Raw genomic sequence first — 21,527 nt, forward strand, 5'->3', positions numbered from 1 at the left:
GGTTGGAGAAGAAGGCATCTCAGAACTGGGAATCCACAAATGGGAAAGGTCAGAGTCTAAGCTATCCAAGGACAAAGCTTCCACATGTAGCACCACAGAGACATTTCTAGGGAAATGTAAGGACAGCTGCCAGCCAAATGAACAAGTGTCACCTGCATATGACAGGTAGGAATTCAAGCTCCAGGGAGCTAGCTACCCTGGGAACTTATAAGATGGAGGAGTATGGGCCCTGAAATCCTTAGATGGCAGCATTCCCCCAGTCCAGGTCCTACTGTCTGAAGAATTTTAAAAAGCGTCTTTTGAGGTTAGATTTAGCTCAGTGGTGGCTGCCTAGGTTCGTCTCAGTTCAAAAAGAAAAAAAAAAAAAAAAAAAAAGCGTCTTTGAGAATAAAATGGCATAAAATTCACTTGTTTAAAATGTACAGTTAAGTTTTTTGGTTTTTTTAGATTTTTTTTTCTTTTTGGTTCTTTTTTTCGGAGCTGGGGATCGAACCCAGGGCCTTGCGCTTCCTAGGCAAGCGCTCTACCACTGAGCTAAATCCCCAACCCCTTTAGATTTGTTTTTGCTGGTTACGGTGGTGCAGGTCTTTAATCCCAGCCCTCAGGCCAGTCTCTATGGGTTCAAGGCCACTGTGGTCTATGTGGCAAGTTCAAAGACAGAGATAAATAGAGAGACACTGTCTCAAGATGATTTATTTGTATTTTTATTTTTAATTGTGTGTGTGTGTCTGTGTGTCTGCACGTAGGTATGTACATGAGTGCAGGGGCCCTCAGAATCCAGAGGCACTGGATAACCTGGAGTCGAAGTTGCCTGTGTTTGGGAACCTTCTGCCATGAGTTTGGGGAAGCAAACTCCAGTCCTCGAAAAGAACAGCAAGCACTTAACCACTGAGCTTTCTGTCCAGTCCCAGTTTTTAGTGTGTTTACATAGTTACACAAACCTCATGATAGAATAGGACATTTTCATCATCCCCCAACGGAGTCCTGAACTTGAGAGAAGTTACTTCTTGCCCTATCCACCACGCGTCTATAGCAGTCACTAGCCCATGTCTCTGGGTCTGAGAACCTTGGAACATGTCAAGGACCCACAGACTTGGTCAATTTTTTTTTCTTATGCTATGCATGGGAATAAGAAGGAGAAGCAAAGGGGGCTGAGGTAGAGGGGAAAAAAGGAAGAGTGAGAGTCTTCCACTAGCAGCCTTCAGATGAAGATGTAGAGCTCTCAGCTCTGCCTGTACCATGCCTGCCTGGGCACTGCCATGCTCCCACCTTGATGATGATTGGCTGAACCTCTACCTGTAAGCCAGCCCCAGTTAAATGTTGTCCTTTATAAGAAAAAAAGGAGGAGTAAGAAAAAGGAAGGAAGCTTTGCCTTCGAGTTGCTAACAGTGATAAGACCTGCTAGTTTAACAATCTGGAGTCAGTCCTGTTACTTATCATCTATATCATCTGAGCCTGTTGCCTAAGCTGTTTGAGCCTTAGTTTTCTCATCTCTAAAACGGGATAACTGGAGCAGGGTGTAGTGGCAAAGCACCTTTAATCCCAGCACCGGGGAGGCAGAAGTAAATCCCTGTGAGTTTGAGGCCAGCCTGGTCTATATAGCAAATTCCAGGCTAGCCAGAGGTACACAGTGAAAACAAAGCAAACCAACAATCACAAAAGAGTTAACAATCATACATAACACTTCATAAGACTACTGCTAAGGTTAAAATGGGAAGGAATTGTCCCAGCCCTGGCTCAGCGGTGAGGGATCATAAGTTGTTTGCAGTATCTTGCTCACAGTGCAAGGCAAAGACGTCTGGAAAAGGCGTGCATCTTTGAGTCCTGGGAAGGAGAGGGACAGGAAGAAGTCGTAGATTATCTGGAAGCTCAAATAGTGGATTCCAAGAAAGGAAAGCTAGACTTGCAAGGGCATTTGGAGAAGCTACTTCAGCAGCTCAGAGTAGGTGAAGAGGACCAAAGAGGCAGTCTTTCCACCTATCAGGATAACTGAGGGGTTGGGGATTTAGCTCAGTGGTAGAGCGCTTGCCTAGCAAGTGCAAGGCCCTGGGTTCGGTCCCCAGCTCCGAAAAAAAAAAAAAAAAAGGATAACTGAGGAGCTTATCAAAACAGATCTCTGAGCCTGCTCCAAGGTGTTTGTTTTTTAGAGTCAGGGTCTCACTATGCAGCCCTGGTTAGCCTGGAACTCAATATGCAGACCACACTGGCTGCAAACTAACAGAGATCTGCCTGCCCATGCCTGCCCTCCCCTCCGCCACCCCTCCCCTCAGTGCTTGGAGTAAAGGCATGTGCCACCACATCCACCTACTCCGAGAGTTTTGATTTAGCAGATCTTGGGAGGCCCGAAAAGCTAGTGAGCACAGCTTGAGGAGTGGCAAAGGTGGTCAGGCAATTACTCTGTAGGAACAAGTGAGTCAAGAGTTTGGCCATTTGACTGGACAAAATGACTGGGTGGTTATACTACCTGGGATAAATGGAGAGAGGGATCCAGGCCTCCCTGGCCTAGAGCTTGCTAAGTAGGCTAGGCTGACTGGCTAGTGAGTCCCAGGATCTGCCTGTCTCTGCCTCCCCAGTGCTAAGATTACAAGTGTGCCAGCATGTTAGCTTAAAAATAAAAAGTGTTCTGAGGATCAAAGTCAGGGCCTTATGCTTGGAAGGCAAGCATCTTATCCACAGAGCTATCTCCCCGCTTCCCTCCTTAAAAAAAAAAAAAAAAAAAAAAGGACAGGCTCTGTCTTGTCTGGAACCCTTTTTTAACTCTATGTAGACCTGGAGACTTGACTAGCCTTGAACTTGGGTATCTTCCAGCCTTTTCCTCTCAAACGCTAGAGTAGTTGCATGTACCACCACACATGCAAAAAGGAAGGATCTTGATCATGATGAGGGCCTTTCTCAGTCAGCAAAGGTGGTCTGAGGCAAAAGGGTTTTAGTCAGCTGTTTTTCCAAGTGCAGTCTGGGACCTAGGAGAAAAGGCTGTGATGCCTCTGGTGGCCTTGAATGCCATTCCAAGGAGTCTGGGTTTATTTGGGTCAGAGATGAGAGAGGTTTGGAAGGTGTGAGGAATCAGTTGTCTTTGGCAGGAGTAGTACTGAAGGAAGGTACACAGACTTAAGGGGATTGTGGTTATTGGTCCTGTATCCCAGGACCACAAAGCTCACAATTAACTTTTTTTTTTTTTTTTTAAATTGATGGATGTTGTCACAAAAAGAGAGGTAGGAGAGAGCTGGGGAGGCAGCAGGGGAGGGGGAGGGGCCTGTCCACATTCTAAGATCTCAGTGGAAAAGACTTCCTGTGAGTAGATTCAGCAACCAGCAGAACCAGAGATGGCCTCTCTGAGTCACTGTTTAGATTTGCAAGCTCAGCCCTGAAAGCCCGCTGTGGTCAGCCAACCCCAGGCTGGCTCTAGGCCTAGTCCCCCAATATCCTGCGCTAGACCAGTGTCTGTCCCTGTTGATGTCTGTCTTTCCCATCCCAGATTTGGGTGCCTTACAGCTCTCTGCCTCTTTTGTCTGAATCTGTCACTTTCTTTAACTGTGGTTTCCATGTGACCCAGACATGAGGAGCCCAGAGGAGGAGGGGCAGTGTAACTAGTCTTAGATACCCCTAAATATTTATTCTGTGCCAAGCCTGACATACAGAGTTAGAATATCAAAATGGACAACATTTAGTCTGTTTGCTTACAGGGCACATTCTGTGTGGAATGAGAAAACCACAGCCTAGTCCTGCCTCTGTCTCAGCACGTGTGCCCTCCTCTAACTGCCTGCTGTGTTCAGAGGGCCTGGGTCAGTTAGGGCCTGAGGCCTGAGGTCTCTTATTTGCTTCATCACTGGGAAGAGTTATGTACCTCCCAGGAGGCCCATCTTCTTACAGCTCCCGGGGGCCTGTCTAGTGGGTGGAGGTGAGCCTCGGAAGCAGGAGGGAGGGAGGGAGAGGCAATGACTCAGTGGGGGTGGCCTGGGACAAGAACCAAGGACAGAAGCCAAGACTGGACCTGATGCTCACTGAAGCTAGAGGAAGGAGGAATGACAGACTGGAGCTGGGGCTGGAGAAGGACAAGTCCAAGGCCATCCTAGACCCTTGCTTTTCTTCAGAATCTGCCGTAGAGTTGGAGATGGGTGGAGACGCCTGTTGCTTCTACTACAACTGCAGCTGATACCTAGATTCATGGAGGAAAGGCCTGCCTTAGAGCCAGGGAAGGTAGTATGTCCAGTGTCCTCTCCTCCCAGGGACCAAGGTCATGGTGTGGGGGTTACGTGTCTTTTTCTGATTGCATGGCTAACCTTTTTCTTATGATCTTCCCACAAATTCAAAAGAGTGCTAGGCCAGGCCCACTTACTCCAAAAGAACTTCAAACCTCAGAGCTGAGAGCCAGTAGGATCTACCAGCTACCCCAGTGTCTTTCACCAGTTCAAGATCCCCCAATTAAGGGTGAAACAGGAGCACAGATGTCTGATAGATCAGGTCTTCCCTAATCCATCTGGCAATCCCAGGAGAAAAGAATGACTTTCTTGTCTTACAGGAGAGGAAGATGAGGTGCAAAGAGAAAAAGGTCCCCGGAGCACCCCATAACAGGTGAGTGATGGAACTAGGTCCCAGCTGGTCTCTGGCTCCAGGGCACCAGCTTTCTTAGCCACACTTTTCTGTGATTAGGGAAAGAGAATTCAGGGCATCCAATGAGATGGAGGCTTTGAGCCTTACAAATTTCGTCAGGCTTGGGTCAATTCCTACCCTGAGACATAGCTACCCTCTCCACCTTCCCGTTCAACAAGTTGTGGGATTTCTCAATTTATTTCTTGTTTATTTCTTTGTCTTTTTGTTGTTTGTTTATTTGTTTTATTAATTAAACCTGGGGGCTCATACAAGTCAGGCAAGGGCTCTGCCACTGAGTTACACCTCACAGCCCATCCAATTTGTTTTGTGGTTGGGTGGCCTGGGAACCTGAAACAGAGAGTCAGGCTACAGAGAAGTGCTCCTCACTATGCGCGAAAATTATCCACAAGCAGCTGCCTGGGCTTAGGGAGTCTCTCTGGACACCGCCCCTAATCATGGACTTGCATGTCTTTTGGGGGGCCAGATCTGGGGATCACGAGCGCTGAGTGGTCCTCATCTTGTACAGGGAAGCTGGGCAAGTATTCTCTTGTCCCATTAAGGGGCTGGTGCGGAGCCTTGCCCTCCTCCCACAAGGGCGTTCGTTGCTTTGTTCTTAAGCCTTCTTTCCATCTGGCAGTGCTGCGGTTCACTCACCCTTTCAGACAGTTTCAACTCGGAGCAGGTCAGGCAGTGAGCACAGTGGAATGAGAGTTGCCGGGATCGGCAGAATGAGAAGTTGAGGGAGGGCCCGCCAAGTCTCCAAGGCGCTGAGCATAGGAGACCACCCGCCCGCGGGCCGGGATGCACAGGGTAGGTGGCGGTAGGCGTTGTCCCCAGCTCTCTTCTGCATCCTCCTGCTGTCAGAGCGGCGCCTTCCGGACGAGCCTGTGATTCGGTCCTCCAGACCCTAGAGGGCGCCGCGTCCACAGCGGCCTTGCGGCCCTTCGAGCCACCAGAAGGTGGCGCCCTTGGATTCTGGGCGGCCTCGCGGTATCCATCGTTGAGGCTGTGGTGCGTTTGTTCTTCGTTAGTTCGAGGGCTCTGTAGTCTTCTGGCTTCAGAGTTCCCTACAGCGCGTCCCAGGGGTGTGAGTGTGCGGGTGACCCGTGAGGGGCCGGGAGCACGGGTACAGGCACCTAGGCCAGGTCCTGGCAGGTTGGGCTGGAGCGCAGAGCGGCGCGGGAGTCTGCTAAGCCTGGGGTGAAGGTGTGCCTGAACATAGGGCCACCCCGTAGAGGCTCATGGAAGTGTAAGCCGGCCTTAGGCCCAAAGGAGACTCTGTATCTTCCCTCACCAGGCTGGACTACTTTAGCAGCCATGCGTCCGGGGACTCGGTACCCAGCCTAGCACTTCCTACTGCCTAGTGTTCCCGGCTTACCTGCCCGCAGAGTCTTGCCCCACCATCTTCAAACCAGTTCCTGGATAAGCTGAAGTCTCCTTTTACATCAAGGCCTAACCCGTTACCTATTTGTCCAGAGCAGGCCCACTCTTACCAGGGAGTGATGGATGGGCCTCTTGAGTGTGGGGTTGTCTCCCTAGACTACCAGGGCCATGCTGCAGATGGGAGGAGGTTTGTTGTGTACAGTTTCAGGAACACCGGGAAGGAGGAGGAACCTGCTCACCAGATACAGGCTATGGACCCAAGACTTTCAAGACCAGCAGTAGGGGCAACCCAAGGCATAGGGCTACAAGGAGATTTCTTATCCAAGGAGCCTCAATCACTTTCAGATCAAAGCGCTGCAGATAGGTCAGGGGGCAACCAGAGGAGCATATTAGGAGCCCCCCAAGCCCAGTCAGAGGAGCCAGCCTTCTCTGAAATGGAAAACTGTTTGTGTCCTGGCTCCTCTCACCTCAACCTGACACAGGGTGAGAATGACCATCGAGGGGGAGGATTGATAGGGGACCCAGAGCCAGGCAGAGCGCTGCCAGCTGGCTTTAGCCCTTTATTGGAGATGTCCTCAAAGCTACCGGAGGCAGGTAAGGGAGACTGGGAAATCTGGGGAGGGATTGGGGCTATCTGGAGGTGGGTGTTGAGGGTTGGGAGGTTTCTGACCCTATTCAGCCTGACGCTCTAGCCCGTGGAGGGTGTCTCTGGACAAATGGTCACATTTAGACCCATCTCTCTTCTCAAGTCCCTAGTGGATCCAGCTTCCCTAGGCCTGCTGACTGCCTCCTAGCTCGAGATCTCACCTGGGAGCTACTGGCCAGTGGCATGGCTGCCCTCCCAGGTAGTTTAGGAGGACTGATGAGGTGGAGGAAGTGGCCTGGTAAGGCCAGGATTCATTCTCTCCTCTCCACAGGGACACGGGACATAGAAGGCCGAGCAGTGCTACTTTTGTGTGCCCACAGCCCAGCTTGGCTTCATCCCAAGTGTAATAGCCATGAGCTGCTGAGTCTTCTGCTCTACCTACGAGGCATCCCCAGGTTTGAGGGAGAAACTTGGGGGGGGGGTGCTGAGCCTGGGCCATGAAGTACTGTGATCCGTGAATCGGGTACTAAAACAAAACTCACCGTTTAGGCCTGAAGTGCAGGCTCTGGGACTGACCGTACTAGTGGATGCCCGAATCTGCCCACCGAGCTCTGCCCTCACCTGGGGCCTCAGCCAACTACAAGTGAGTAGAGGGTTGTGGCTCCCTTCCTGTTTGTTTTCTATATGGTCAAGGGGTAGGGCTGAACTTGATTTCCTTGCAGGAAGCATCCCCAGGGTCTGTACAGCAACTGCTGCTGGTTGGGAAGATGCCAGAGGACATGCCCGTGGGGCTCCAGGTACCGAGCCAGGTTGGCTAGGATAGAAGTAGGGATGTCTTTGCCCACATATTCCTGCATCATAGCGCCTTCGTCTGCAGGCCAAGCAGCTGGCTTCTCATCAGAGCCTACTCACCCACATTCCTAACATGGAGTTGCCTACTTCACTAGGAGGATGCCTGTCTTACTGCCACCAAGCCTGGCTGGATTTCCGGATGGTTAGTGTACCAGGCGGGGGTGGAAGGTTACGGTTATACAGGTAACCCGGACCTGTTGGGGAGCCTTTCCTGGGTCAGCTTGAATAGGATGAAACTGGCTGCGGGGGGTCTGGAATCCTAGAGGCTGGGAGCAGCCCGCACATCGTTCATGCTTCTATCCGCTCACAGCGTCTGGAAACCCTACAGCAGACTTGTCAGGTGGCTTGTGCCCTGCTTCAGGGCGTCATTGACAGTATGAAGGCTATGCGGCAACCCTTGGAGTCTGGAGTGAGTGTCCCTGCCAAATCTCCTTGAGTGTCCCTTGACTTCCCTTTTCTCTCCCTTGTCAACCAATGCCTGCTACTCTCAATTATAGGAAGTTGGTGAGCTGCTACAGCAGGCACAGTCCCTCATGCAGCAGGTATTAGATTCACCACAGTTGTCATGGTTACAAAGTCAGGGAAGCCTGGAGCTCGCATGGTTGAAGCAAGGGATGCCACAGGTGGCCCTGAGCCCCGATTACAGGTAACTACAAGCCCAGCTATCAGAACTTACCCCAGCTCAGCTGCCTGCATTTGTGTTAAGCACTCAACTGGCTAACTCAGCACATGCTAGATTTGAGTCCCAGAGTGGAGAAATGGGACTGTCGGAGCACAGGACAAGACTGTGCTTTTCACAGGTCTGCAGTAGACAAGGCTGATGAGTTGTATGGTCAAGTGGATGAACTGTTGCATCAGCTAACCCTGAAGAGCAACCAGCGAATCCGGGCCCTAGAGCTCCTCCAAGCCCTGGAAGCCCAGGAGGGTGTGCTGTGCCAGGTAGAAGCTGCCGTCCAGGCTGCCTCCTGTCCTTGGTCTCGGCAGTCACTCCAACCATAGCAGCTGCCTTTGCATCCTTCTGCTTGTGTCCTCCAGATTGAAGTGTGGCTACAGGAGGTGGGCTGGCCAGGGCTGGAGGAACCAGGGGAGCCCTCACTGGACATGCTACTCCAGGCCCAGGGCCCTTTTCAAGAGCTGGACCTGGTTGCCCAGGTAGGTTTGGTTATTTACTTGTTGTGCGGGGACTGGGCCAGGGGTCTAGGACTGTGGCTTGAGTGAAGGCAAACAATCTCTCTCTTGGAGGTTACCTCAGCAGAGATCAGTTGTAATAAAGGGTTCATAGATGTCTTTGCACACACAGACAAGGACTCTGGAAAGAAGCAGCATGGAAGTATAATTTAGGGTCAGTAAGGCAAAAAAGAATTAGGGAAATAGTATGTTCAGAACTTAATGTGGCAGAAAGTCAGGTGTGTGATGCATGCTGTTAGTCCCAGCGCTCCAGAAGCAGAGGCAGGAGGATTGCTGTACCAGGACTACATAAGAGATGTTGTATAGATGCCAGATCTGAGTCTGCGCTGATCACCAGCTGAGTCTAGTTTGTCTCTCCAGGAACAGGTCAAGCAAGGGGAGAAGTTACTGCAGCCACTGGTTGGCTGGGAGGCTGCTGAACTGGGGCCCACTGGAAAGCGCTTTCTGGCCCTGAGATCCCAGCTGACAGAATTTTCCAGAGCTTTGGCCCAGCGGCGCCAGCGGTTGGCAGATGCTGAGAAGCTGTTTCAGTTCTTTAAGCAGGTGGCTGAGGAGGTCCCTATCCTGGCTTTGCCCAAGCTCCACCCCTAACTCTGCTTGGCTTGCTCAAGTGTGATCTTGCTTTCAGTGTGATCCCAAGTTCAACTTCTGGGTTGTAGTCTGGGATCGATGTCCTCAGACCAGCCAGTGGGTGGGACAAGGGAGCATAACAGAAGGCACTTCAGGCTTGCTGGGGTCCTGCTTTTATGTCTGTGTGTGTGTGGCCTTGGTGTTGCAGGCCTTAACATGGATGGAGGAAGGGCAGCGGGTGCTGACAGAGCTGGAGCAGGAGACCCCAGAGGTTGTACTGCAGCGACTGCAGCTGCACTGGAGCAAACACCCTGACTTGCCTCCTGCCCACTTCCGGAAAATGTGGGCTCTGGCTACAGGCCTAGGCTCAGAAGGCATTCGCCAGGAATGTCGCTGGGCCTGGGCACAGTGCCAGGACACCTGGCTGGCTCTGGATCAGAAGCGTGAGGCTGCACTGAAGCCACAATCAATGAAGAGCACAGCTACTTTGTATGTCAGGCGGGCTCCTGCCATACCCACCATCCCTCCACTGAGGAAATCCTACAGCTTTGATCAGAATCTGGGGAAGCATCTTGGAGATGCTTCCAATCGTGGCCTCTGGGCAGCCACTGTTACTGGCTGCCACAGACCTGAGGCCAGAGGAGGCATCCGGCCCAGGTCATCTCCTTCTGTGCCTCTGTCAGGCAGTTCTGACTTCAGGAGCCCCAACAGGTATAGACGGAAGGCAGGGCAGGGAGGTCTGTGGATGGTCTTGGGTTCTGACTCCACCTACCTCATAGGCTACAGCTAGTATTGGCGGAGATGGTGGCCACAGAGCGTGAGTATGTTCGGGCCCTTGACTACACCATACAGAACTACTTCCCTGAGTTAGATCGGTCCGATGTGCCCCAGGGCCTCCGTGGCCAGCGTGCACACCTCTTTGGCAACCTTGAAAAGCTTCGGGATTTCCACTTCCATTTCTTCCTGCGTGAGCTAGAGGCTTGCACCCGGCACCCGCCTCGAGTGGCTCATGCCTTCCTGCGCCACGTAAGTTCCATAGGCCAGACAAGCCCTAGAGATTTGGACATCTACTTAGTGTTAGGCTCCGTGCACAGAGTGCTGTGCCACACTGAGTGCTGTGGGGGCAAGCAAACCACTACTAGGTACAGCTGTGAATGAGCCCACAAAAATGTCTACCTCTTAGTGGATTTTAAGTTCTGTAGGATAGATGTACAAATAAAAAAGATCATTCTAGATTACACTTAGGATGGAATTAAACAGGAATATTTTCTGTGAATTACATTTGGGGCTGGGTTCCCAGTTTAAAAGTGAGGATGTTTGAGTAGAGACCAAAGGACGAGTAGAGAGTGAGTTGTGCCCCCAGAAGAGGCTTCATGGACATCATGAGAATGGCCAGGTATAGTGAACACTAAGTCAAGGTCCCAGAACCCTGGGAGGGGCAGAGCTGGATGTGGAGGCTGGCTGTGCAGCCTGGACAACTCTGACACAGCATTGCTTCGTGCTGGCTCATCCTTCAAAGTGGGATCTGCAGGAGTAGGGCAGATCAGCATTGGCATCTTAAGCTAAGAGGTGGGGGGTTTTCTGGAAATCAGTCTCCTGGCACCTGGGCTGAGTTGTGTATCCTTCCAGAGGGTGCAGTTTGGAATGTATGCACTCTACAGCAAGAATAAACCTCGGTCTGATGCCCTGATGAGCAACTATGGCCACACCTTCTTCAAGGTAGGAGCCTGAGACGGTAGGACGAGTGAGGCTTGGTGGGCATCCTCCAAAACCACTTTTATCTCCTCACTGATGGCAGGAGAAGCAGCAGGCCCTGGGAGACCACCTGGACTTGGCTTCCTACCTGCTAAAGCCCATCCAGCGCATGAGCAAGTATGCCTTACTGCTGCAGGAGCTGGCAAGGGCCTGTGGGGGTCCAGCCCAAGAGCTGGGTGCCCTTCAGGCAGCCCAGAGCCTTGTGCATTTCCAGCTGAGACATGGCAATGACCTGCTAGCCATGGATGCCATTCAGGGCTGTGACGTGAGTCACCTGGGCCATGTGGGGAAGCACCGAGGATTTAGAAGGGCGTGGGACAACTGGCCATCTAAGGGCTTCAACTTTGCAGGTTAACCTCAAGGAGCAGGGGCAGTTGGTACGACAAGATGAGTTCACAGTGCGGGCTGGGCACCACAAGTCCTGTCGTCGCGTTTTCCTGTTTGAGGAGCTGCTGCTCTTCAGCAAACCTCGCCGTGGGCCTGCAGGTGTTGACATATTCACCTACAAGCGTTCCTTCAAAGTAAGTCTCCATGACTTTGACCTCTGCCTCCAGCCCCCCCGCCCCCCCATGCCTCACCACACTCCTTTCTACTGGCCATGTAGATGGCAGACCTCGGCCTCACAGAGTGCTGTGGGGAAAGTAAACTGCGCTTTGAGATCTGGTTCCGACGTCGCAAGGCCAGGGACCTGTTTGTGCTTCAGGCTTCCGATGTGGCCACCAAACAAGCCTGGACAGCTGATATCTCCCGTCTCCTCTGGAGGCAGGCTGTCCACAACAAGGGTGAGTCCTTATACAAAGCCCCAAAATACATGGAGCCTTGACACCCAGGAGCCTGAGAAGGGTTAAGGGCCTCACATACTCCCTAGAGAGCATCCTGCCAGAGACTGGGTTGGGTTAGCTTGGGAAGAATGGAGGCGCAGCAGCAGAAGACAGTGCAGGGGAAGGACATAACTTTTCCTCTCAATACTAGAGCTCTTATGCCCTAAAAGGGACATCGTGATACCTTTCTGTGGGGTGGTTAGAGGGGGAGGATTCTGGCACCAGAAAGGATCACGGTATAGAGTGGTTAATTTCTGGGTTATGTGTATATAGGAAAAACTCATTAGGTACATACATCTCGGGGAGCCTCACTTATGCCTTATTTTTTATTTACTCAGAGGTGCGCATGGCTGAGATGGCATCCATGGGTGTGGGGAACAAAGCCTTCTGGGACATTGCCCCCAGCGAGGAGGCTATCAGTGACCGCAACATCAACTATGTGCTGAAAAGACGAGGTAGTAGGCATCCTACAGAGGGTGGGAGTGAGGAGGCAACAGGGCCCTTTATCACTGCTGGCCTGTGCTCCCTGGCTGCCTCAGGCCAGACTGGGCTCTGATCTGTCCCTCTTTCTTATACAGATGTTCGCTCTAGGGCCTCCATTGCTGTGGCCCCATTTGACTATGACAACCCTTATCTGGGTGCCTTGGCCTCCCTACCTGGAGACCGTGCCTCTTGCTCTGTTCTGGGGTCTCTCAATCTGCACCTGTACAGAGATCCAGCTCTTCTGGGTGTTCACTGGTCCTTGCATCCACCCAACTTCCCAGAGGAAGCATCACTAGATACTGAGGTGGACTTGGGCAGCCAGCCTTCTTTGAGTATGTGTGGGCTTACTCAGGCGGGAGGCATGGCGTAGCTCTGGGTCTCCCCTGCTAACAGTTCACCCACTTTCCCTCCTTAGCTCCTGAGGACTCAGAGGTCTCATCCCAGTGCCCATCAGCCAGTGGCTCTAGTGGTTCTGACAGCAGCTGTGTGTCGGGTCAGACCATGGGCCGAGGCCTTGAAGACTTGTCCTGTGTGAGTACCGTCTTTTGCCTTATGCCCACCAGCCCTTCCCTAACCCACCCTGGGCTATGGCTGCTTTTTCTTTAGGGGAGTTGGACATGGGTGGGTTGGAGCTGTTCCCTAGAGGATTCCATGTCCACCCCTAGAACCAGAGAGGAGGGAGGTAAAACACTGACTTTGCTTGACTTGGCCTAGGTGTGAGTCTGGCTTGAAGATGAACATCACTCAGTCACTCCATGGAATTCCACGCCTCTGAGTCTGCCCTGACCAGAGCATGGCTGGCTCCTGGGCCATCTCATCCCCCACCACTCATACCTAATAGGAATATCCTTGTTGATTACCCTTTCTGATGTCGGGCTTCTCCAAGGGCATCTGGCTGCAGAGACTGGATAAGCACCTTGATTTGAAGCTCCCAGGACTTTCTGTCCCATCTCCAGCTACCACCCCAATTGTAAGTTAAGGATATGATGGGGCAGAAGGGGAGTATTTCCAAACTCCAGGCTGGTAGAGTATTATAGAGCTCTCAGAAGTCATGAAGGATACAAGTGGATTCTCAGCAGCTGCTCCTCAACCCTTGAATAATGCTAATTTCTCCAAACACAGGGTCTAGCCTGCCCCTATCAGCCCCCTTATACTTGAATTCTTTGGCACCCATCTCCAACCTCGTGTTTTCTGGGCCACCTTGGTCATTTTGACTTGATGCTTTTTGAACAGTTTTCAGTTAGAGTTGTTTACTGGTTTCACTGGCAGTGACTGTTTTCTCAGAGAAGGAGTCTAGGCATTTGTCTTGTGATTTACTTTTTTATTTGTTTATAATAAAAAATAAAGTGATTATCATTGGCTGGGGATGTGCATTCTGGGGGTTTCCACAGAAAATGAGCCTTGGGCAACTGGTCTGTGGTGATTGTCTGTGGGACTAACATTTCTGGGTACTCTAGCCCTCTTGTAAATACTTGCCCAGGACTGAGTAAGAGACAGACCTAGACAGTCCCCTCTGGATGAGCAGGTCCACGCAACGGCCATATTTTCTGGCGAAAGGCAGTGTGAGCTGCAAGGAAAGGCCTATCTTTATCCCTGATTTCTAGGCCAGTCACCCATTCTAGCTCCATATGAGGTGGTTCCCTTATCAGGGAGGGAAAGAAAGAGAGCCTTATTATAGGGATCTCTGGTACTCTAGGGCTCAGTTTCTGCATTAAAGCATCTCACAGGGCTCTGGATAGCAGAGAACCGAGCACAATGACCATTAAAAAATGTTCTTCCTGATGCTCAAATCCACTCTCTAGCCATGGATGCTGACTTTACCTTATAGATAATGCACAAGCTAGAGCTAACAGGAATTTGGTAACAGTAGTGTGTTTAAGGTCAAAGATATTGTCATGTACTTGACTACAAAATAGACTACAAAAGATCAGGCTACTGAGAAGTTTGCTAAATGACACAGAATGCCAAAATTGTTCTTGACAATCAGGAAAGAAAAATAAAAGTAAAGTCTTAATTGGTCTACAAAATGAGTTCAAGTCCAGAGTGGGCAGCTTAGCTACACTGCACCTCAACCTTTCAAAGGGAGGAGCTGGGATACGAGTACTTGCCAGGTTGCATGATGCTCAGGGTTCAATCCCCTGTACAGCAAAACCAAAATAAATTGGGGAAAATTTCTTACGCATTCTAACCATTCTTTTGCCCTTATTGAACATTTTTTTTCTTTACAAAAATGTTTTTTCAATATGGTAGTATAGGCCTTTAGTTCTAGCACTGAGAGGCAGAGGCAAATAGATCTCTGTGAGTTTGAGGCCAGTAATAGTGAGTTCTAGGACAGCCAGGGATACCTAGGGAGATGCTATCTCACCTCCCCCTACCAAGAAAACCCTTGAAACCCCTCAAAAATGTTTTCAGAAAATACTTTAGGGAAAGTATACTGGGAAGATGGCTCTATGGTTAAGAGTGCTTGCTGTTTTAGCAGAGAACCTGGGTTTGGCTTCCAGCATCTACATGGTGGCTAACAACTTTCTGTAACTCTGTTCCCAAGGGTCTAACACTCTCTTCTGGCCTCTGAGGGTACTGTATGCACATGGTGTGCAAACATTCATAGAGGCAAAATGCCCATGCATATAAAATGAAAGTAAATCCTAAAAAAAATGCTGTAGAAGAACTTAAGTATAAGAAAATATGGTGACATCATCGCTAAGTAGGGGAACTAGCTATTACCAGCTGTAAAGGCCTAATTCCATTTGATGTGTTTGAGTGCTTTCCAAGTATGACCAGGGTTGTTAGTGGTGAAGGCATAGTTGGTGTCATGGTCTTTAGAGGAAAACTATAAAAATAGGCCTAAATGTTGCTTTTTGACTAGTCTTGATTGGTTAATTTCAGCCATCTACCTCCATGGGACCAGGGACCACTGATTTAGCTGGCTGGCTTTCTAGATGACAGCACTGGCCTGGCCCAACAGTATCCATGTAGTTAGTCCCAGAGTTGCCATACCCTGTACAGGGCAGGTGAGCCTCACCTCTACCCAGCTGTACAGACGCTCCTGAGTGTGCCGGTCATCCTTGAAGCCAGTGATGGCCAGCAAATCCACCACAAACTGCTTGGGGCTGATGTTCAGCGTCTACCAAAAGAGCCTATAGTCAGGCAGGGCCATGATCCTCTCTCAGATTCTGCACTCTTATCCCTGCCTTTTCAGCTACTCTTCTGTCCCTGGCTTCTTCCCCTCATCTTGTTTTATTCAATTTATCACAAGGGGCAAAAGGATATGCGGAGAAGGAGGGTTACCCCAAGGCCTGTCATACATACCCATAGCCGGTAGGCCAGGGACACCACCTTGGCTGTGATGGCTTTGGGATCCTTTTGCCTGATGGAATCCAAGATGATGTCAGTCAGGAAGCGGTGACATTTCTGTGCATAAAACATCTCTTCCCAGGACAGAGAGAAGCTCAGGAAAGTCACTTCTGTGAAGAAGAAAGTTGTAGTCATGGCTAAAGCTGCCCACAGCTAAGGCCTTAGAGATAAGCATAGGGCAGGGAGAAGTGTAGAGCTCTCTAGGGACATTTACCCTTAATACCCTGGGTGTGGTCTCTGCATCTGCACAAGCAAAACCTCACCTCGAGGTTGGGGGCTAGCTGTGAGCGGTGTATGCTTGATGTTATCCATTTGGGTGGTGTAGATAATGCTGTCTTCAAAGAACATGCACGAGCCGTCACTCCCCACCACAGGGGGGTGCGTCACTTTGAGGATGGCCCCTGGGTTGTCTGTCCCATTAACATTAGGCAGGGGCTGCTCAGGAGCAGGGTTTTCTGTGAAAAGAAAGAAGGGGTTTTCTAGGCTTAATGCAAACAGAGAGGAGTTTCCTGGTGACAGATCAGTACATCCTCCCACTTTTTGGAAGGAGTACCCTGACCTCACCTTCATTGTCCTGGCACTGTTGCAAGTCCAATCCTAAGTTTCAGAACTCTAAGAATCTTTAAGTTAGGACTAGCATGAAATATGACAAGCAAAAAACCCAGTGGAAGACTTGGAAGCTATAAAACTAAGTGAGAAGACCTTTCTGGGCAGCCGTTTTCTACTCTGGAGAAATATGATGTCATCCTAAAGCGTGACAGGCCAACGTATGCCTCACAGAGCCCAAGAGGGCACCTCTAAGCAGGACCCAGGCCACTAGAAGGGAAGTAGAGAAAATAATCTAACATGGCACTCCTCAGCAAACTTCCCAGGGTTTCCTGCCATCACTAGCCACAAACTACCTTAAGCTCAGATCCCAAAGACCCTCCTGAGGGCCTTAGCATTTCCCATGCCGTGTGTGCCTTTCCCAGAGATCTGTTTTGTCATCCACTTTGACTAAAGGTCTTTCCCACTTGCTCACAGCCAACCTAGATGCTCGGCCTCTCAGTGGCCCCTCTATCTCCTGCCTTCCTCTTTCTTCACTGCCCAGCCTCCTTTGTCCAACCTGGAATGCACCCAGGCCTCTGATGTTTTGCCTGCTATGACCACACTTCTTCTATCCCTGAGTAAACTTCAGAAACACACACCTGATCATATGTTCCCTTTAAACACTCCTTTAGGACTTGTTCATCCCTACTAAGGTCGGGACAAAGCACCACATTCTGACTGTGGCCCTTAAGACCTGGCCTGATGACTTCTGGCTTCAGTGTCATTTCCTGGCTTGTGCACTGGAAACCAAGCCTCCAGGCAGAGCAGTGCCCTGTGCTTCCACCAACACTCTAAATGTCCTCTCCCCTGCCTGCTGACTCTCCAGTGACTGGCCTCTGCCTCTTAGGTTCTTTCCCACAGTGCTCACTCCTTCACCTCACATGGCTCCTCAAGTCAACAAGCCAGCATACCTCATTTCTCATGCCTGGCCCAGAGCTGCTGTCTGTGTAGGAGGTTCTGGCCCCTGCTCTGTCACTAATTCTCTATGGTCTTAGCTAGATCTGTTTTCTATTGAAATGAGACGTGGGTCAAGGATGGGGCAAGACTCACCTCTCTCTTTGGGCCTCTGCTTTCCCCAGTCCTTTAGGGTGACAGCTCTTTTTGTGGGGAAGTATGGCTTAAAGGTTGGCTCTGGAGGCTTGTCTCTCATTCCAGCTCCAGGTCCAGTCTGGGGACCAGTGTCCTTCTCAGAGGGTATGGAATGAGCTTTCCAAGTAGCTGAGGTACCAGGTTGAGAAGCAGCCTCACTTCCTGAGGGGACGTGCAGGCTCTCCTCCTCCAAAGAGCTGCTCCTGGGGGCTGTGAGTGGCTGGAATTCCCACTGTTTAGAGTTGACCATGTCCCACTCCCTTACCAAAGATATGAGTTTTTGCATGGGGGTGACTGGAGGGTCTTTGGCATCAGATTTCTGTGTGAGGTTTATAGTGGTGCACTTCTTCTTGGGGGGACTTTCAGAGTGACCTCCCCAGTGTCTTGGGTTGGCACATAAGCCAGAACAGTGTGAGTATGTGCCGGGATTGCCCCCCCTCTTGGCATTTCTGCACAGGGAGACCTGGATGGTCCGGGTATACTGCTCAGCCTCTTCCATCTGGCTGGACCTGGCCAGGTTCCCTTTAGCCTTGTTCCATGGAGTCCTGTCGCTGCATTCTTGGAAGTCCATAGGCATGCAGGCTGTGGTCTGGGGAGGGAGGAGCACAGTAACTGTGGACCTGTTGTACATTATCAAAGTCTTCCCAAGACATAATCAGCTAGGCTTTAAGACAGCCTGTTCACTCAGAACAATCTTATCCCCGGAGATGGAGCATCATTTAAGTTTACTCAGTCTAAGAGGGAGTCATACCAGCTCAGGTAACTTTTATATTTCAAAAGAAGAGGTTGTTACTTCAGGCCACAAGGAGCTAGCACACTCCTGTGCCTCCTCAAGATTCAGAAACTAGTTCTTGTACTAGTAACCTATGTGGGTCCTGCTCTTTTACTGCACTAGCCATTCAGTAGCTGGGCCTGCCCCTTGAACCCTGTGGTGGTGATGTTTAAGAACAACACCGACCAAAGAAAACTGGGCCTTACCTCCTTTGCATCTCTGCTGAACTCTACCATTGGCCCTGTCCCTTCTGTCACCACATGCAGCTTCCTAATGGGAAAAGCTTCTTCATTTTCAGATTCTTTTTCCTGAGTCCATGACCTATAGAGACCAAAACGGATTGGTTAGTGAGAGGAAGCTTCCATCAGCCCATCCATGAATTGGTCAGGCCTGTCCACGGCTGGGAATTAGTAATTATAGGTGGTGGAAGAAGGGACTGTTAAAGGGTTTTTGCACAGGGCACTGGCTCATCTTGAGCTCATTTCACCAACTTCCTCCCCCAACTATGAGGAGAATAGGTCTCCCTGGCAGATGAAAACATCTGTAAGAGGAATTTATAAAGGTCCAAACTGCAAATATCGAATCCAAAGTGAAGTCTGCTTACTTGTATGCTTCACATTGTGCCAGGGCTTCTGAGAGGGCTGGAATATGATATTCCTCCACTTCCTGGCAGAAGAGAGGCCATTCCCTACAAACAACAAGGAGATAGTAGACTAGGGGTGAGGGGAGACATGAGCCTCTAAAGAAGCTGCCTCGAGCAATAACACCCATGTTGAAAATAATAGAACCTCCTCCCAAAAGGATACAACCAAGGGTTCTCTTTGCTACAGAGAGTTGGCCTTAGTGTTTTATAATCTGATTTCCTGGGTTAGCTTACTTAAATTCTGATGGTAAAAACAGTTTTCCAAGTCTCAGGAAGTTGAGAATGTGTCGGAACATTTGGCCATCACCGTGAATGAGCAAGGTCTGTCCATAGGTGATCCAGTATACTCTCTGAGTGTTGGATAGCAGTTCTGGGTACTAGAGGAAGGGGTTAGACATCAGAATCAGTCTCAAGGTCTTGGGCTTTAGTAAGGAGCAGGGCTGGAGATTTTTATCTCCCTATATGTTGGCTATAGGTAAACAAAGAGGAAAGAATCTAAGGAGGAGTGCATTCACTGCCTATGCTTCTGGCTAGGCTTCAACTTCTGGTTGTTCCACTCCCCACCTCTGGTCTTTGGAACTCAACCCTACCTCCTTCTTGGCCCCTGAGAACCAGCCTCTTCTCTACCCACATTCCTGAGTTCTTCCAAACATGCTGCTCATCACATTTCTACCTATAGAATCAGAGCATTCTTGGCTAGGGAGCTAGGGAAAGATTCTTATGCTAAGCATTACGGGAAGCTGTATGAAGGACATGTGACAAGTCCCAAAGATGCTCAGGTGGGGAAAACAAAGTGGGAGGACAGCTGGGTCTTGCTATACCTTCATCAGGGTCTGCAGGGTGGTTGCATACCAATGGCTTCCAACATAAACCTTGATGATCTGTTGTGGTGAGTATATAGTGACCTCTGCTGTCCACTCCTCATCTATGGAACCAATGAGAGGGAACACATTGTATGAACAGAAGGAAAACTAGTAGGGCACTTTGGTGGGTAATGTTTACACAGTAAGACTCCGGACTCTCAAAAGTCATATTGTCTTGCCTCTCTAAGAAACAACAACCCTGGACTCAGACCATCCCTGCTGCTTCCAGGAGAGTGAGATGGATGACTATCTTGGGTGAGGAGGGAAGTCCTCTGGAGTACTAATTTCAAAGGCACTCTTCTTTCTTTACTTGACCCAGCTTTCTCAAGCCAGCTAGGTTGCTGCTCCTGTCCATCTAGATTGCCAGCTTCCTCTGGTCTGTGAATGGTAATGTCCTAGGTGTGCAGTTTTTCATGCGCCCACTCAGAATGGAACTAGGAGTTTCCCTTTTTGTACAGGATTAGACTGTGAACTCCAGAAGATAGGAATGAGCCCAAGTTGCTGACTCTTATTCTTTGAATGTCTATATGTGCCCTGGTACATGTAGTGCTCAATAAATGTGAAGTGTTGCTGATTGATAGTAATACAGTTGAAACTTTACATAAAACATGTCAATAAGAATTTATTGACTAGCTGAGCATGGTGGCAAACACTGATCCCAGCACTTGAGTGGTAGAGGCAGGTGGATCTTTGTGAGTTCAAAGCTAACCTGGTCTACATAGTGGGTTCCAGGACAGCCAGGGCTACGTAGAGACCCTGTCTCAGAAAATTAACTTGTAAAAATAACACTGGATTTGGACTTACTTAGACCCTAATTTGACCACTGTGCCTCTTCTTCATTCTAAATGGGTTTATGGATCACTTCTCTCCGCCTAGCTCTGAGAAAGAAATGGCAGCTCATGTTAGCTCCTGGGACTAGGGCAGGCATGCTTTTGGAGATCTGTGCAGCCCCAAATGCAGCATTCCTGTCTGGAATTTTGAGATATACTATGGGATTGAAGGTGAGGAAAAGGCATGTAATATGAAAGTTTCCCCTTAGAAAGAAAATAGTGGCCTACTTTTTCTTTTCTCTTTCTTCTTGGTCCTGGCCATCCTCTCCTTCCCTCTCTAGTCTACAAAGCCTACATTGACACTAATTTCAAACAGAGAAGCTTTGTTGTGTCTGAGAACATAGTAAAGTAAAAACTTACTGAGCACATCCATGGGTGGCAAAGTCCTCGGCTCTAGATGAGTCTTCAGAGCCACTTTCATTGGCTCATAGGTGATGTCCCTCTTGTCCAGGAAGGCACAAAGCTCATACACCTCAGAGATGGTCTCAGTCAGGGGCAGCCGACAAGTGCCTAGCCAGTTCCTGCCCAGAGGAAAGCCTGTTATGAAGCACCTTAGTACTCTACCTTAAAGGAGTCTGGCTGTTAACCTCCCATGACCAGGGTGTCTTATCATACCACTGGATCAAATGTGGCACCAGAAGAATCATTTCTTCGATTTAACTTGGTGATTTAAGCATCTTTTTTTTTTTTTTTCCAGAGCTGGGGACCGAGCCCAGGGCCTTGCGCTTCCTAGGCAAGCGCTCTACCACTGAGCTAAATCCCCAACCCCTTACTGTTTTTTGTTTTTTTTAAGCATCTTTTAAAGATTTATTTATTTTGTGAGTACATTCTCAATATCTTAAGACATACCAGGAGAGGATATCAGATCCCATTACAGATGGTTGTGAGCCACCATGGGGTTGCTGGGAATTGAATTCAGGACCTCTGGAAGAGCAGTCAGTGGTCTTAAGCACTGAGCCATCTCTCCAGCCCCAACTTGGTGACTTCTTTTTTGTTTATTTGTTGGTTGGTTTTGTTCTTCAAGACAGGGTTTCTGGGCTGGAGAGATGGCTCTGTGATTAAGAGCACTGACTGCTCTTCCAGAGATCCTGAGTTCAATTCCCAGCAACCACATGATGGTTCACAACCATTTGTAATGGGATACAATTCCCTCTCTGGTG

General features: G+C 49.8%; 2 protein-coding genes across 2 annotated transcripts in view; one reads left to right on the forward strand and one right to left on the reverse strand.

Moving 5' to 3' along the window:
• The first annotated feature begins 4,528 nt into the window (after nucleotides 1-4,528).
• On the forward strand, nucleotides 4,529-13,472 carry Plekhg4 (pleckstrin homology and RhoGEF domain containing G4). The gene is made up of 23 exons (XM_032888150.1): nucleotides 4,529-4,572; nucleotides 5,428-5,601; nucleotides 6,176-6,567; nucleotides 6,723-6,818; nucleotides 6,891-7,014; nucleotides 7,109-7,202; nucleotides 7,282-7,356; nucleotides 7,437-7,553; nucleotides 7,722-7,820; nucleotides 7,909-8,057; nucleotides 8,212-8,350; nucleotides 8,447-8,563; nucleotides 8,960-9,142; nucleotides 9,378-9,880; nucleotides 9,949-10,195; nucleotides 10,799-10,888; nucleotides 10,968-11,189; nucleotides 11,275-11,445; nucleotides 11,529-11,706; nucleotides 12,084-12,200; nucleotides 12,324-12,560; nucleotides 12,644-12,763; nucleotides 13,462-13,472. The coding sequence occupies exons 1-23, from the start codon at nucleotides 4,529-4,531 to the stop codon at nucleotides 13,470-13,472; spliced, it is 3,699 nt and encodes a 1,232-aa protein (XP_032744041.1).
• Nucleotides 13,473-13,540: 68 nt separating this feature from the next.
• Kctd19 (potassium channel tetramerization domain containing 19) overlaps nucleotides 13,541-21,527 on the reverse strand; it is a 31,992-nt gene continuing 24,005 nt past the window's right edge. Inside the window, exons 7-16 of the mRNA XM_032888151.1 lie at nucleotides 20,728-20,888; nucleotides 19,496-19,599; nucleotides 18,909-19,051; nucleotides 18,636-18,719; nucleotides 18,238-18,352; nucleotides 17,221-17,848; nucleotides 15,846-16,037; nucleotides 15,538-15,692; nucleotides 15,251-15,352; nucleotides 13,541-13,795 (exon numbers count right to left, since the gene is read on the reverse strand). Coding sequence (XP_032744042.1) covers nucleotides 13,682-13,795; nucleotides 15,251-15,352; nucleotides 15,538-15,692; nucleotides 15,846-16,037; nucleotides 17,221-17,848; nucleotides 18,238-18,352; nucleotides 18,636-18,719; nucleotides 18,909-19,051; nucleotides 19,496-19,599; nucleotides 20,728-20,888 — 1,798 coding nt within the window. The 3' untranslated portion in view covers nucleotides 13,541-13,681. The remainder of the gene's footprint in view (nucleotides 13,796-15,250; nucleotides 15,353-15,537; nucleotides 15,693-15,845; nucleotides 16,038-17,220; nucleotides 17,849-18,237; nucleotides 18,353-18,635; nucleotides 18,720-18,908; nucleotides 19,052-19,495; nucleotides 19,600-20,727; nucleotides 20,889-21,527) is intronic.

The sequence above is a fragment of the Rattus rattus genome, chromosome 17, assembly GCF_011064425.1.
Source record: "Rattus rattus isolate New Zealand chromosome 17, Rrattus_CSIRO_v1, whole genome shotgun sequence".
Lineage (NCBI taxonomy): Eukaryota > Metazoa > Chordata > Mammalia > Rodentia > Muridae > Rattus > Rattus rattus.

Bases quoted from the DNA above. Each gene is read 5' to 3' on its own strand.
- Plekhg4 (XM_032888150.1), top strand. From the start codon at position 4,529: ATGAGGTGCAAAGAGAAAAAGGTCCCCGGAGCACCCCATAACAG. The intron at 6,819-6,890 runs GTAGTTTAGGAG...TCCTCTCCACAG, and splicing joins TGGCATGGCTGCCCTCCCAG to GGACACGGGACATAGAAGGC. The intron at 9,881-9,948 runs GTATAGACGGAA...CCTACCTCATAG, and splicing joins GACTTCAGGAGCCCCAACAG to GCTACAGCTAGTATTGGCGG.